The sequence below is a fragment of the Argentina silus genome (genome assembly GCF_951799395.1).
Source record: "Argentina silus genome assembly, chromosome: 1".
Classification (NCBI taxonomy): Eukaryota; Metazoa; Chordata; class Actinopteri; order Argentiniformes; family Argentinidae; genus Argentina; species Argentina silus.
Window position 1 is genome coordinate 10028936 of NC_139655.1, and position 13939 is coordinate 10042874.

General features: G+C 40.8%; 1 protein-coding gene across 1 annotated transcript; it reads left to right on the top strand.

The window, feature by feature from the left end:
- The first annotated feature begins 261 nt into the window (after positions 1 to 261).
- Positions 262 to 9124, top strand: shha (sonic hedgehog signaling molecule a). Its single transcript, XM_083695362.1, has 3 exons — positions 262 to 808; positions 4921 to 5182; positions 7472 to 9124. The coding sequence occupies exons 1-3, from the start codon at positions 500 to 502 to the stop codon at positions 8164 to 8166; spliced, it is 1266 nt and encodes a 421-aa protein (XP_083551488.1). The 5' UTR covers positions 262 to 499; the 3' UTR covers positions 8167 to 9124.
- Positions 9125 to 13939: the final 4815 nt, after the last annotated feature.

Sequence of the window (13939 nt, forward strand, 5' to 3'; positions counted from 1 at the left end):
TTTCTAACCGGCAAATCGTGTGTATGGTTTAAGAACAGAGGGGAAGAAAAAGGTGTAATTGGTGTTTTCCCGTGGAGAGCTGCCCCTCCCCTCTAACCAACCCTTCAGGTGGAAAAAATCTTTAAAGATCCTTTTACTCTTTTGTGGGATAACATCAGAAGGGTTTGTCTAGGCGAACCAATCAGGTCCCTCCCCTGTCATAGATCGGTGCTATAATACATAGCAGTAAAAGCGGTCTGTTCGCACAAGCGGCTGTAGCTCGACTACGTAGAGATTCTGTGGCTAATTTTCTCACTTTTACCCACGAAACAACTACCTCCTTCGATGAGTTCCGTTATCATTTCGCAGAGGCGTTCATTTCCGCACCTGCCACAGTGGTAATCGGGCGGCACGGTACAGACGAACTAGAGGAGGAGACAAGGACATTGGGAGCGAGAACGGGGAGATATAGAAACGGCCGCCGGTTGATAACACAGAGGCACCGAATCGTTTAGATTTGATGAACGAAATGCTGCTGTTGACAAGAATCGTTGTGGTAGGTTTCATCTGCTTGTCCTTGGTGTCCTCTGGGATGGGCTGTGGACCGGGCAGGGGCTACGGGAGGAGAAGACATCCGAAGAAGCTGACACCTCTTGCGTACAAGCAGTTCATCCCCAACGTCGCGGAGAAGACCCTTGGGGCCAGTGGCAGATACGAAGGCAAGATCACACGGAACTCCGAGCGATTTAAAGAACTGACTCCCAATTACAATACCGACATTATATTCAAGGATGAAGAGAACACCGGTGCTGACAGGCTCATGACTCAGGTAAAGAGAATACCGTTTTTAATGTGCGTTTTCTATCACACTGTTAGTGTGACATTATAGCCTACCCTCCAAATATGAAGCCCATTACGCACCATAATTTTCCGGTATCAATTTAAGTCTCAACTCTCAGTCTTTCAAATGTCGATCTGTAAAACGATTCACTTTCATGGGCATGGACTTTTGATTACGTCCTGCAAGGGTAAGGCTTCATAATCAAACTAGAGACGTGTCATAGTGGCGCACCGGCAGGACACTCGGCCTTCATGATTGTGGCAGTTTATTTGAAATATTAATGTGGTCTTCTCCTCATATCTATATTTGTATCATTGAAGGCCATTGTGTTAGACGCACATCCACTGCTCATTTAATATCATTGGCTTGGATATTCGGTAATTGTGCCGTTAAGATTTAGATTCCATCTTGCCTTATATTAATTTCAGTCATCTGATCTGCAGTCTAAATATAGACTGCTTCAAACAGTCAGTCTTTTTTATGCATGGATAGGCTCATTCAGACATTTTCTCGCATACTGTAATTCACCCTTTCGCAGTTAAGTTTACCGGTGCATGAAGAAATTGACATTTCTTTGAGAATGTTCTGAACACACTATCACTACTTCATAAATGGGTGGGACTTCGCCAATTAGTGCAATGATATAGCAAGGCGCACCGACACCGCCTCGGGTCATGCATTTATTTTTGGGACTGCAAAGTGCCATCAGTTTTTGTGAATCAGGTAGTTTTTGTGAATCAGATTATTTTACCATTTGAATACTTGTCTGTGACAACCCTTTAGCCTTAGCCTATTCGATTTGACTTGCATAGGTTGTCTTGTAAAAAAAAATATGGGTCAGAAATGTAGACTGGTCTCGCATGTCTCTCGCGCCTTAGGAGCTTACTTGATTTTCGGTACTGTAAAGTCTTTATCACACGGGTATTTTACACTTGCTATGCCCCATATTTGCAATTAGAACGCTGGGTGCAATTGCTTAAGTCTAGCTACCTTAAAATGCCACTGAACCTGAAGTAGTAGCCTATGATGATGGAGGCGCGCGCTGAAGTCCCTGAACCGTACACCGCGCCATTGGCACGAGGTCCAATTAAATATTCACTCTGCGTGCAGTCTCAACATCTCTCTAAACGTTCTCTTCCTTTCCTCTGATAGATACGTTATAACTTCAACTGGAGTTAAGAGTGAGATGTAGCCTAACCTTTATTCTGTCTGTAGCCCTTGGCCACTGCCAGTTGTGGTTTAATGAATTGTGCCAAAGACTCGATTTTTTTTACTCGTAATGCGCTTTCACCTCCTTTACCAGTATTCTTATGGATCGGAAACGGAGAGGATTTCTATTAGTTTAGGCTGCTCTGCTATCACTGGATAAACAACATTGCTCAAAATCACGTAGATTATTTTCTTATATGACATAGATAGTGAAATAAACACCGTGTTCTACGCTTTGTGGTCACGTTCATGAAATGTACATGCATAATACATTTGGGACACATACATGTATAGGCCTATATAGAAGACAAGGAAAGCTTACTAATCGACAAGCACCACTTTGGGATGGTCGTCCACCCACCTCCTTAATATGGCTTTCATTTGCCGGGAGGATTTGAACTTATGACCTTTGGTCAAAGAAAATAGGGAGCATAATAAATGTTAAAACAGAAAACGTAAGTTTAAAGTGCGTATGTCGCATATGGTTGTTAGTCTACTGTATCGATATGGCACCCTAGCCATAATGAAGACACCTTATGATGCACCTGCAAGTTACGCCACTATTGCACGTTGGAATATGAAGTGCTTCAAGTTAGCTGTGTTGTGCAATGGTCCTTATTCCATGGTTTGTGAGCTTTGAGGAACGTTGATGATGTCAATCCCGTGGGTTTGCAAAGCAAAGGTGCACGAGGTGCACAGGTGCACTGAAAGTTGTAGCTAGGGGATCGATTCTTGGAATCGAGCTCAAAGTGCACTATTGTTTAAACAAACTGTAATTTCAAGTGAGATGAAACGTATGTCTGTTGTGGTTTCCTTAAATGTAAATCAACACAAGTGAGGATGACTCTTAAAGCATGATGCCCCCAGGCGAGCCCACTCATTTATGACAGCGCTTCATCCCCTCAACTACAAAGACAAAGTTCGCCCCTTGGAGGAAAGTTAAGGAGGTCGTCGGTTTACAAACATTTTACCGCACAATCACCGACGTTCAAGAGTCTGTTGCGAATAAAAACATCACTTGGGCTTCTGTGGCGAGCACAGCTTCATATTAACTGTATATACCACGTAAACGAGGCGGAATTGAGAGGGACCAGCGGGTTGTTTGCACTGACAGGTAACTGATAAGTGTTCCTCTAACCAATTCATTTGTGAAAAGATTAAGAGGGAGGCTGCGGGCGAGGCTTGTTGAACAACTTCAGTCTGAGCACAAAGCGCCGGCCAAGGGAGTCCTGCTGGGCTTCACGGTGGCTGAACAGAATTTGGCTTGATTTGCGGCACACGACCCAATGAATTAATAAATAGTTCAGGCTTCACGGCTCTTGACTCTGGCAATCCCACTCAGAATGTGCAGGGGAGGTTTAGGCATGGCACCTTTTTCACCCACTACATTCTACAAGTGCCAGTAGTTTATAAATTGTCAATTTTGATCCCTTGTCGGAATGATAGGGTTAATTAAGATATTTCTTGTAACCCTGTGACCAGCACTGAATTGTTTTATCAACAAACTGTGGTATGTGTGTGAGTGTGAGTGAGTGAGTGAGTGAGTGAGTGTGTGAGTGTGTGTGTGTGTGTGTGTGTGTGTGTGTGTGTGTGTGTGTGTGTGTGTGTGTGTGTGTGTGTGCGCGCGCGCGCGCGCGCGCGTGTGTGTGTGTTGTGTTATGTTGAATACCGTTTCCCCCAAGTGTTCTAATAGTTAGCCTTGGGAAAAGTAACCAAAAACACCTCCACTTAGGTAGTCCTGTCACGTCCCAAGAACCTGCGCGACAAGAATAATTAAACTTTCTCTCTCTGGTTGCAGTGAAAAGACTCTTTGTGATGTTTTATTTGACATATTGGTTAAGTGTCGAGAAGAGTTGTCTTGGAGAAGGCCAAGCATCTCCACTAAGGGTCCCGAGAAAGGTTATAGAGTGCAACTCTCCAATTAGGCCAGCTATCTTATAACCCAGCTATTCCTGAAGATTAACCCCCTGAATATCAATTATTTATTTTTTAAAAAACAGAGCTTAGAAATGATTCGTAGTTATTTCTCCTTCCATTCTCAAAACGCATTTTGTGTCTTGTCTATCACTGCTATAGCATATTTTAGCGTCAATGGCCTACAAATAGGCCATTGAGCGGTCGCACCTTCCAGGACCAGATCTATATGTTTTAGGCCAGTGAAGCGAATACAATGCCTTATCAATTTTTCATCACGAGCGTTTCTATCTGAGATGTGCCCTCTAACGCTGCTCTTCAAACAGAACATTCTAGCTTGGAGGTAGGCAAATTCTACCAAACCGGTATTCATATTATTGTGTAGGCTGTGTAATGACGATGAGCGATGACCCATCACGATGGATGTCGGTATGGATATTGATGAAATCTCAGTTGACTATTAGTGTGGAATCTTGAAGACATGCTTCAACAGAAATATCTGAAATGATGATAGCCTACCTTTACCTCTCTACCCCTCTCTCTCTCTCTCTCTCTCTCTCTCTCTCTCTGCGTGCGCGTGTGTGAGTGTGAGAGGGGGGCTATGTGGCTTAACGATTTGTTTCAGATCATAAGGGTCAGATATATTGATGAATTACATCCAGAATTAACTCGTGACTTGAACCAAGATGACAAGTTGTGCCTTCTTGACTAATTTAGAAGGGGAACCTCTCAAAATAAGCTTATGTTAACCATCTTCTCTTACGTATATTACAACGGTGGCCCACAACCGTGATCCTGGTCAAATAATGTAATGTGACGTGAAGATGATGTGCTAGCCTGCTCATCTGAAAATACGTTTACCTTTAAGCAAGCCACATGGAACAGAGCACACAATACCAATCCAAAAGTATTGGTCAAATCCCAGACCTTGTATCTGCAGCATTGTAGTAGGTTAATGTTTTTTTTCTTTCCTCCAGAGATGTAAAGACAAGCTAAACTCCCTGGCCATTTCCGTCATGAACCAGTGGCCGGGGATAAAACTGCGCGTCACGGAAGGCTGGGATGAGGATGGACACCATTTCGAAGAGTCTTTACACTACGAGGGAAGGGCCGTGGATATCACTACTTCAGACAGAGATAAGAGCAAATACGGCACGTTGTCCAGGCTAGCAGTGGAGGCCGGATTCGACTGGGTCTACTACGAGTCTAAAGCCCACATCCACTGTTCTGTCAAAGCAGGTGGGGTACAATCAAAAGCCATTTGTTGACAAAACGTCAAAAGTAACTAGAGCTGTTATAAAAAAAAATTTTTTTTAGCAAGCCCTCCTTTCAACACTCCCTATATTGTTGACAATAGCCTACAGTTCAATTTAGAATGGCACATTTGGCTTGTTTCCAGTAGGCCTATAACGTTATTATGTCAATCCCACATGTAGACCTATTTGTTGAAAGTTGTAGGCCTATGTCTTCTCTGGTAGGCTACCTTTTTTGAGGAATGATTATTGACCAATTCTAAATGATTGGTCAACGATAATTCATACCGTACATCATCTATCCTACCCAATTAATTTAATTTAATGTATGGCTAATCATAATAGGCTATAACAATATTCTAATACAGTCTCATGACGTTACTTATACACTCAAATCCTTTCAACGTTTTAATTCAATGTCCTACCAACTTGGTGTCCACTCGTATTGTCCTGTTTCTTGTTATGATTATACTCCACTTCCTCTGGACTGATATTTAGCTTTCGAAGACGTAGGACTATATGTATTTGCTCAATTAAATGTGGAATTTCTTCTTTGTTGTGTATGGACATATCGCCTGCTCATGTTTTATGGCGCAGGCTACCATGCAGGTTATTTCATGATCTTACATCGCCCCACACTGTCTCTAAGATGGAACCACGGCCGTTTATGGTACAATAACTGTTCTTCTACTCATGAATGCCAACATGTCACAGAATATGTTCTTATTGATTTCATTTTTGCTCTGAACTTGAACACTAACTTTAATATGCATAGCCAGTCAGGAAGAGGCTGTTTGTAGCTCTCAATCAATAGGAAAAGACGTCCCGAAATTAGATTATATTTTGTTTCTATCGAAATTATGAAATAGCACTAGGCCTATTTGAAGACTATTTAAAACGTTGCCAAATCTAAATTATTTCTTATTGGGTTAAAAACGCTTTAAAAGTTATAGTCATGAAGCAGCGAGAAATGTCACTAGACTATAGGCCTATCAACTGTGATGTTCAATTTGCCTTGGGCCTATATCTTATTCGAATGTTTTAATCTGTTTTACATTTTCCGTGTTTTCCCGTGCAAAATTTAGATTATTAAATCACCACAGCCATTATGATTTAGTCCGACATTATAGTTTTCAATTCTTTCTTGACACTCTTATAAACCTGATGGAGACCATACCAAGCCTATTCTTCCAAAAAAGCGAACTGCGTTTTGAATTTAATCGTAAATCTTCTACTTAACATTCAGCACACACGTTTTGAGATCATATAGTCCGTGTCATTAGGGGTCATGTGACTTTACCAAAAGGATTTGGATTTAGCAATGTTGAATTCGTTGGGGCAAATCTGGTTTTCAATTGTCACTTTATTTCATGCCTGGGAATCTTAAAAGAAGATTAAAAGACGAAATTCAGAGCGGACCGATTCTCTCTTTTTTTTTTTTTAGATGTGTGTTTACTGACAGTGTGATCCTGGAGATCGGAATGTGAAGAGTTCTCCCAAGGCCCGAATTATTGTCATCAAGATTGACAACAAAGCAGGGAGAGGTGGTAAAAAAGAGGGACATTGATGTGACTGCAAGCATTTAGAGTCCGGGCCCTCATTTAAATTCAAATCTACATCTTGAGAGGCTTGGAAAAGTGGCTCCACTGGGTAAATAGTGTTTGCGGCGCTCTTGTTTTTTTCTGAGAGTAGACTATGTGTGTGAATTGTCACATGGAGGTTTCTGCACCTGAGTAAATATAGGAAGAGAAGCTGGGAAAGGCGTAAGTGTTCTTTTCGAAGAGTGGCTCGGTCCACAAGCAGATTTAGAATGACAATGTCCGCTCTTTATTGGTTTTTAATTAAGGTTAGAGGAGCCAGGGCTTTCTGCTTTCTCGTCTCAGAAAACGAGGAGCAGCAGCCAATAGGCCTACGTTTTTTGAGGGGTTCTACATTCACATAGGCTACCATTATGCCAAATGAAAGCAAATGTCCCACCACGTTTTATAGACTTGATAATACAATGCAACCTTTATGTTGTGGAGTTCAAATTCGTTCCATAAATTCGTTCTACAAAAAACACAATTTATAAGCCTATAGGCCTACTTATCCCTGTACAATTCCTGCGTGGTTGGATATGTAAACCCTATGGATATGGTTGATTCACACAGCATATAGGCCCATTCGCCCATGCGCCTCATCCATGTAAAATAGCCAATGACCCGCCCTGGTTTTACGAGGAACTCTAATAATAAATGGCTATTCCCTAATGATATATTCTCTTCTATTCCAACAGAAAACTCAGTTGCTGCGAAATCAGGAGGCTGTTTTCCAGGTTCTGCTTCGGTTACCCTCCAAGATGGAAGCAGGAAGGCAGTCAAGGATCTCAGAGTTGGCGATAAAGTACTGTCTGCAAACAGCGACGGAAACCTCGTATACAGCGACTTCATCATGTTCATTGACCAAGAGTCGGCAACAAGAAGAGTGTTTTATGTAATAGAGACTAAAGAACCAGCCCAAAAAATCACCCTTACTGCTGCTCATCTTCTCTATGTGGTAAACAACTCAACGGATGACCTCCACACTATGTCAGCAGTATTTGCGAGCAAAGTCCAACCTGGACAAAAGGTGGTCGTCTTTGATGATTTGCATAACCAACTAAAGTCTGTCATCGTGGAACGGATTTACAAGGAAGAGCATGAGGGGTCCTTTGCACCAGTGACCGTTCAAGGAACCATCGTGATAGATCAAATACTTGCGTCATGTTACGCGGTAATTGAAGACCACAACCTGGCGCACTGGTCCTTCGCACCTGTTAGGCTGAGCTACTGGCTGTCCTCGTTGCTTTTCCCAAAAGACTACTCCCAGCTCAACACCACATTACACGAGGACGGAGTTCACTGGTACTCCAAGATTCTATATCAATTAGGAACGTGGCTCTTGGACAGCCACTCGCTTCATCCACTTGGGATGTCAGTAAACTCAAGTTGAAACCTCATACGGCAAAAGCTAAATAAGACTGATGTAGGACAATAAACAATAGTAGAATAAAAAGACAAAGGCCCCAGCGGAGTTGGGATATTTATTTCAGTGACTTTTACATGATGTGTCCCTTTCAAAGAATGAATGGAGCCTTAAAAGTTTTGTTTGAATAATTTATTCTCATGTGAACTCGCTGGAATCACACGAATGGATCTAAAACGGTGTGACCAGCAAATTGTGCAGAATCTATTTTTGTATATCTCAAGTAAAACCGCAAAGAAAAAGAAGAACATGTAAAAAGGAGCTAACTTCTTGACAGGTTATAATGTTCTGTGCATATATGTGCAACTGACTGTTATATTTTGGGGAGAACAAACTTCGTGGGGGTCCATAAATTATATTTTTATACACAGAATTGTAAATTAGATTTTGACAGATCGTTACCGAATCACATTTCGTTATTTGAAATAGTGTAAGATACGAGAATATATTTTAATTTAAATAGTTGGGAAAAGTCTTGGAAATCTTGTACTGTTTTGTTTATTAAGAATTCTATTATTTTGGAAACGTTTCGTATAAGTTGTCAGAGTGGGACAGATATTCTGCCTCATGTCTACTTCCTCTGCTTTTGTTGTGTTTCTTTTTTCTATTTTTCTTTGAGAAATTTTGAAATGCACATTCTGACAATTCAGTAACAGTATAAGTAGAATAGGACAGAACAAAAAGTTTCGTTGAATAAATTAATAAGTAACTCCTGTAAATTTACTAAAATGTATTTTTCTTTTCATATTTTGTAATAGGGAAATAGTTTTATAGAAATTACATGCGGAAGATGCACAGTTTGGATAGTATATAATAGCGTGACCGTACCAGTTAACTTTCATAACAGGGCGATGTGTCAAAAATGTCTAGAGTTTATTATTTATATGTTTATTACAAAATGAGATAAAGAAAATATTCAAACCTGCAGTTGTTACATGTCTTTGTCTCTATAGCTCCACCCTCAACAGATAGGCTATGAACAGACAACTTTGTATATTTGAGAACATAATGACAAATGAAATAACCACATTTTGATTTGATAAGAAAACTTTTTCCTCAAAAGTTTTGGAGTAATTCACATTCCCCTAGCCATCATAAGGACCAACCAACCGAAAAGCTTCAATTGGTCTATTGCATAACCAACTTTTGCTAAAATCTCCCCATGATTGACATCAATTAGGCTAAGGACTCCGCGCTACGCGCGTTTATCTCCACTCAGGATTGGATTAGATTGGTGTAGCAGTTAATTATTTGATTGAAATGTAGGCCTACTCTAATCAAATGTTAGCAGGCCTATACACGGGACAACCATTTAGGGATTCCCCTTTGCTTTGAACTGCCTAATGTCTGCTTGCGAAATCTAGAGACCCCATGTTAAATTTAACGAGTTTAGCCTTTCGCAAATAACTTCTGAAAAACTTGCAGACAGATTAAACAGAACAGTGTTTGTTAATACTAAATCTGCTTGCAGACTCTGTGAGCACAGTGGCAATTCCATTTATAGGAACCGTCGTTAAATCTGATATTTGCTCGATCACCTGCCTATGAACATTTCACTGCCACACAGACACAGCAGGTTATACGCTAATGTCTAAATTCAATAGTGACAGCGACAGTTCCAGTCATGCAATAGCATAGTACATTGACGGTCCGCCTGTGGTACTACTGGCCGGCATGCGTAATGCATGCGATGCCCTATATATAAACAATATCGCTCAAAGAATATGGTTTTAAGGACTTGACAACTTGCATTCGACTGATTACAATATTATTGAACACGTTTTAGAGTAGAATCCTATAGAAAACACATTCAAATCAAGTTTGTTGGCCATGATAACCCATTCAGTAATCACACCAGTCTATGATCCATCCATTCGTTCTGATCGCGTCTGCTTCTGCATGCTAACAAGATACAAATCCACTCACTTTGACTCAACACATGAATAACCCTGCAGTCAATCCGCTAAGTTGTATAAGTGCGACACCATGTGGTACATGCACTGTGATTGTCCCGAACGCAGGCGGCAGAGCAAAATGAAAATGCAAAAAGAGCAGGTTATGGGAATAAAACTTTAGAATAAAAGTTATGTTCCTTGGAGATGTGCTGGGACATCTCACAAAGCACCCCACTACATTTCACAAAGCACCCCACTTACAACTCACATCATGCAAGCCAACCCCTCTAGGCATGGTGATTGTTAGAGGCTGATAAAAAAAGAGTGTAAATGGTGTAAATATTCAGCACATGTACTGGGACCATATAGAGGGCCTACACACCCAATATGGTAGAAGGACACAATTGTGGCTACACCGCTGTGTCTGGCTAAGGGCAAGTGGAAATGAAAACCATAAGAAAATGGAAAACATGAACTGCCCCCCAACAAAAAAAAGGTAGGGCTCTTGATTCTGAACATTGTTGCAACACGAAAAGGAATTCCACTTCCTTCTCGGTCTCCTACATTGTGTGTTGTTGTTGATATTGTGAGGTGGAAACTTGGGGGAGACAAAGCGGCCCGTCTCCTCTAGAGCAGTGACCTTGGGTCTCTGGGAGATACAAAGGCGCCTGAACGAAAGCATTCCACAGAGCAGGTAAATAAAACCCCTTCTAATCCCTCCAGGGGCCTCACGTCTGCTGGAGTTGAAGAATGGCTTCGACAAATGTTGACATTTGCAAACATGAGCCTGGCATTTTGGAAAACCAAACTTAGGGTATCCTGCTGCTGCAATGGCAGTGTAAAACTATGTATATGCATGAAAATGGTAGTCCCCACCCAACCCTCCCAAAAACAATATCATATAGTTTTGAGAGTTTGTACTTGCCGGAGCGTACAACCACTAGATGTCTCTATTACACCATAAATGGTCTGTGGTAATGCCTTTGAAAAAGCTACACTGCCTCCGTTTCCTTCAGTGTGTATACTCCAACCCTGTCTCTCCCTCCAATAGCATACTACTCGAACCCTCTCTCCCCCCAAAAGCTTACTACTCCAACCCTCTGTTTCTTCCTTGGGGTGGCAGGTGGCCTAGAGGTTAGAGAGGCTGGCCAGCAATTGGGAGGTTGCTGGCTCCTAGGAGGGAGCCGGATGTGAGCTGGTAACTGGAAGGTTCATCATATCTAAGGCTCCTACCACTGCCATTGTGCCCTTGAGCAAGGCACTTAACCCCTAACTGCTCCAGTGGTGCTGAATATGGCTGCCCTGTGCCCAGAGCTCTGTTCTCCCTTGGGGGTGTGGTGTGTGCAGTCATGTGTCAAATTCCTACAATTGATAAGTATTGATTGCATGGCCAAATAAAGAGTCTTCTTCTTCTTCAATAGTGTACAACTCCAACCCCTAAACTTAGTTGGGAAATAGATATATCAATTGCCTTCACTTCCAATATCAGAATGAAAGAAAGAAAAGACAGAATTTATGAAAACTTTATTTTGTAAAATATTCAACGTTCTCAATGACACTTTGTATATTTTGTAAGTATCACATTACTCAACATACTATGTTCACATTTCTGCATACAAAATGATCACAAGAAAACAGTCAATGAACAAACATTGAAGTTCTCTGACAACATCTCTTGTCACAAACTGAGTACAATCTTGAAAGATCAACAGCTCTTACAGTACATATATGATAACAGAGATTTGTAAACACATGGAAAGGTTTTTCAACAGTTCATCATTTTGGGTGAACAGTAAAGAAAGATTCATAGTGTCTTTTTCATTATTCAACCCAACATTGAACGCCAAGCATAGCTGGCATGACTTGGGTGGAGTGGAAACGAGTTGCTCTAATTGTGTCTGATCTGTGAACTCCGGAGTCGTCACAGAGATGGAAACCTCCATCCATTGGCTAACAAAAAAGGTAATCCAGGTAGGCTCCCCTGCTTGATACAGAGGGGTTAAGTTCATTCAACAGCAGCACAACCACAACCAAATAAACACACTTCAAAATTAGAGGTCGGAGGGATAGGGTTACAGGAAAAGTGTTTTTTTGGAGGAAGCTGCTGAAGATGTCGGAGGCCAGAAACATGATAATATCAGCTAAATATCAAGAAGGGAAAAAATAGTCAATTACATTCTCATAGGATCAGCTCCCCTGCAAACAAACCAAAAACAGTGTTAGTATTGAGATGTGGCAGAGATGTAAAGCTCCAGTCCTTGAGGGCCACAGTGTATGCTGTTTTTGTTATTAGCTTTTAACCAGATACTGAGTTCAAACTGATAAACAAGGGTCGTGTTCAGTGGGCGTAAATTGGCAAAACTGTTCCAACCTGACAAGTTCAGGTATTGCCTTCCCACATGTTAGTTTCAAAATGTTTTGAGCCAACATAACATAACCAAGGTGTGTGCATTCTACATCAGTAACATTAATCAATGAATGGAAGTGTGCTGGGGAAGTGAAAATCAGCAGGACTGCAGACCTCAAGGACTTGTGCACATCTGATATCAGGAGGGTCCATCCAACCTAAAAGGGAAATAAGAGTGTCAACTTTTATGGTTATTCAGCAGTGGTCCTGCAAAAATAATGTAGTGCTCAATCCCATTCAAAAGACCTGGGTGAGGAATAAGACGTTAGTTATTGTGAGGTAGGTCTGGGTAGGTCACGACTGCTTGCCATGAAAAGTTTAGCCCATGATGACAATGACATGTTATGCTGTATTGTTAACCATATTGCGCTCATGAGGCTATTTTGGGTCAAAAACCATTTGACATTCAAAATAAAATAATATTAAAGCAAACTATGAAGAGATATGAGGAGATCATAAGGGCACCTTGGAGCACCATCTTGTTCAAACATAAATTAGTGGCACTTTCACAAATAATCTACATCAAACCACTAAAGAGGAAAGATCCAAATCTAACAAAATCATTACACGTTCATGCAACTGTACAATGTCAATCAAATCTTTAAAACAAAGTACAAATAGGTCCAATATGAACCCGTTTTTCCCTTTATAAGACCATCTTTGTCCTATTGATGTAACTTAAGTGGCATTGCCGATACTTTTCAAATCCATTGGATTTACCATTTAAATAAAGTAAAAAACAATCTTGACTCAAGGGTAAAGAATAGCAGCCAACATAGCAAAAGCAGGCTGGCCATCGCATCATTGAAGCACAAGGACCTCTGCATCAGTTAAAAACTCGAACACAAAAGGAACAAAACAAAACAAAAAATGAAGTCAGTAGAGTCAAAGTTAAACCATTGAGAGGGGAACACTGACAAACAAAATCACTTAATTATATTCAGCACCATGCAAACCTCTGACTTACAAGCAATATAGGAAATCGCAATGCAATGTATGCAATCCAAAGGACAAAGCTCAAGTACTATAAAGTGTCACATCTACCTTTTCATTCCCTGACACTTAGAGCTAATTTAATGCCTAAAGCTAATTTAGTATAGCCTCTGAAACATTCACCATCATTGGTGTGTAGAGAAGAGGGGAGGGGGCTTTATCTACACTCTGTAAATATACTTACGTACTTAATAAAAGTCGTCAAAATCAATTGATTGCTTGCCAGCTAAATATTGAAATAATGCTGCACTGGCTAGTAATAATACAGTGGAATTGTAACTATATATCTATATCTATATATATAGATATAGATATATATAAAAGGAGTCATATCTTTTACACACACTCAGTGACTTTGTGCAGCAGGCACTTGTTTTTTGTTTTGTTTTTAAACACAAAGGACAAAGGTTTGTGAAGGAGACAATACCAGGGGCGGTAAAAACTA

Coding starts and splice junctions, on each gene's coding strand:
- shha (XM_083695362.1), top strand. CDS start 500: ATGAACGAAATGCTGCTGTTGACAAGAATCGTTGTGGTAGGTTTCATC. Junction 809..4,920: donor CTGACAGGCTCATGACTCAG/GTAAAGAGAATA, acceptor TCTTTCCTCCAG/AGATGTAAAGACAAGCTAAA. Junction 5,183..7,471: donor CCACTGTTCTGTCAAAGCAG/GTGGGGTACAAT, acceptor CTATTCCAACAG/AAAACTCAGTTGCTGCGAAA.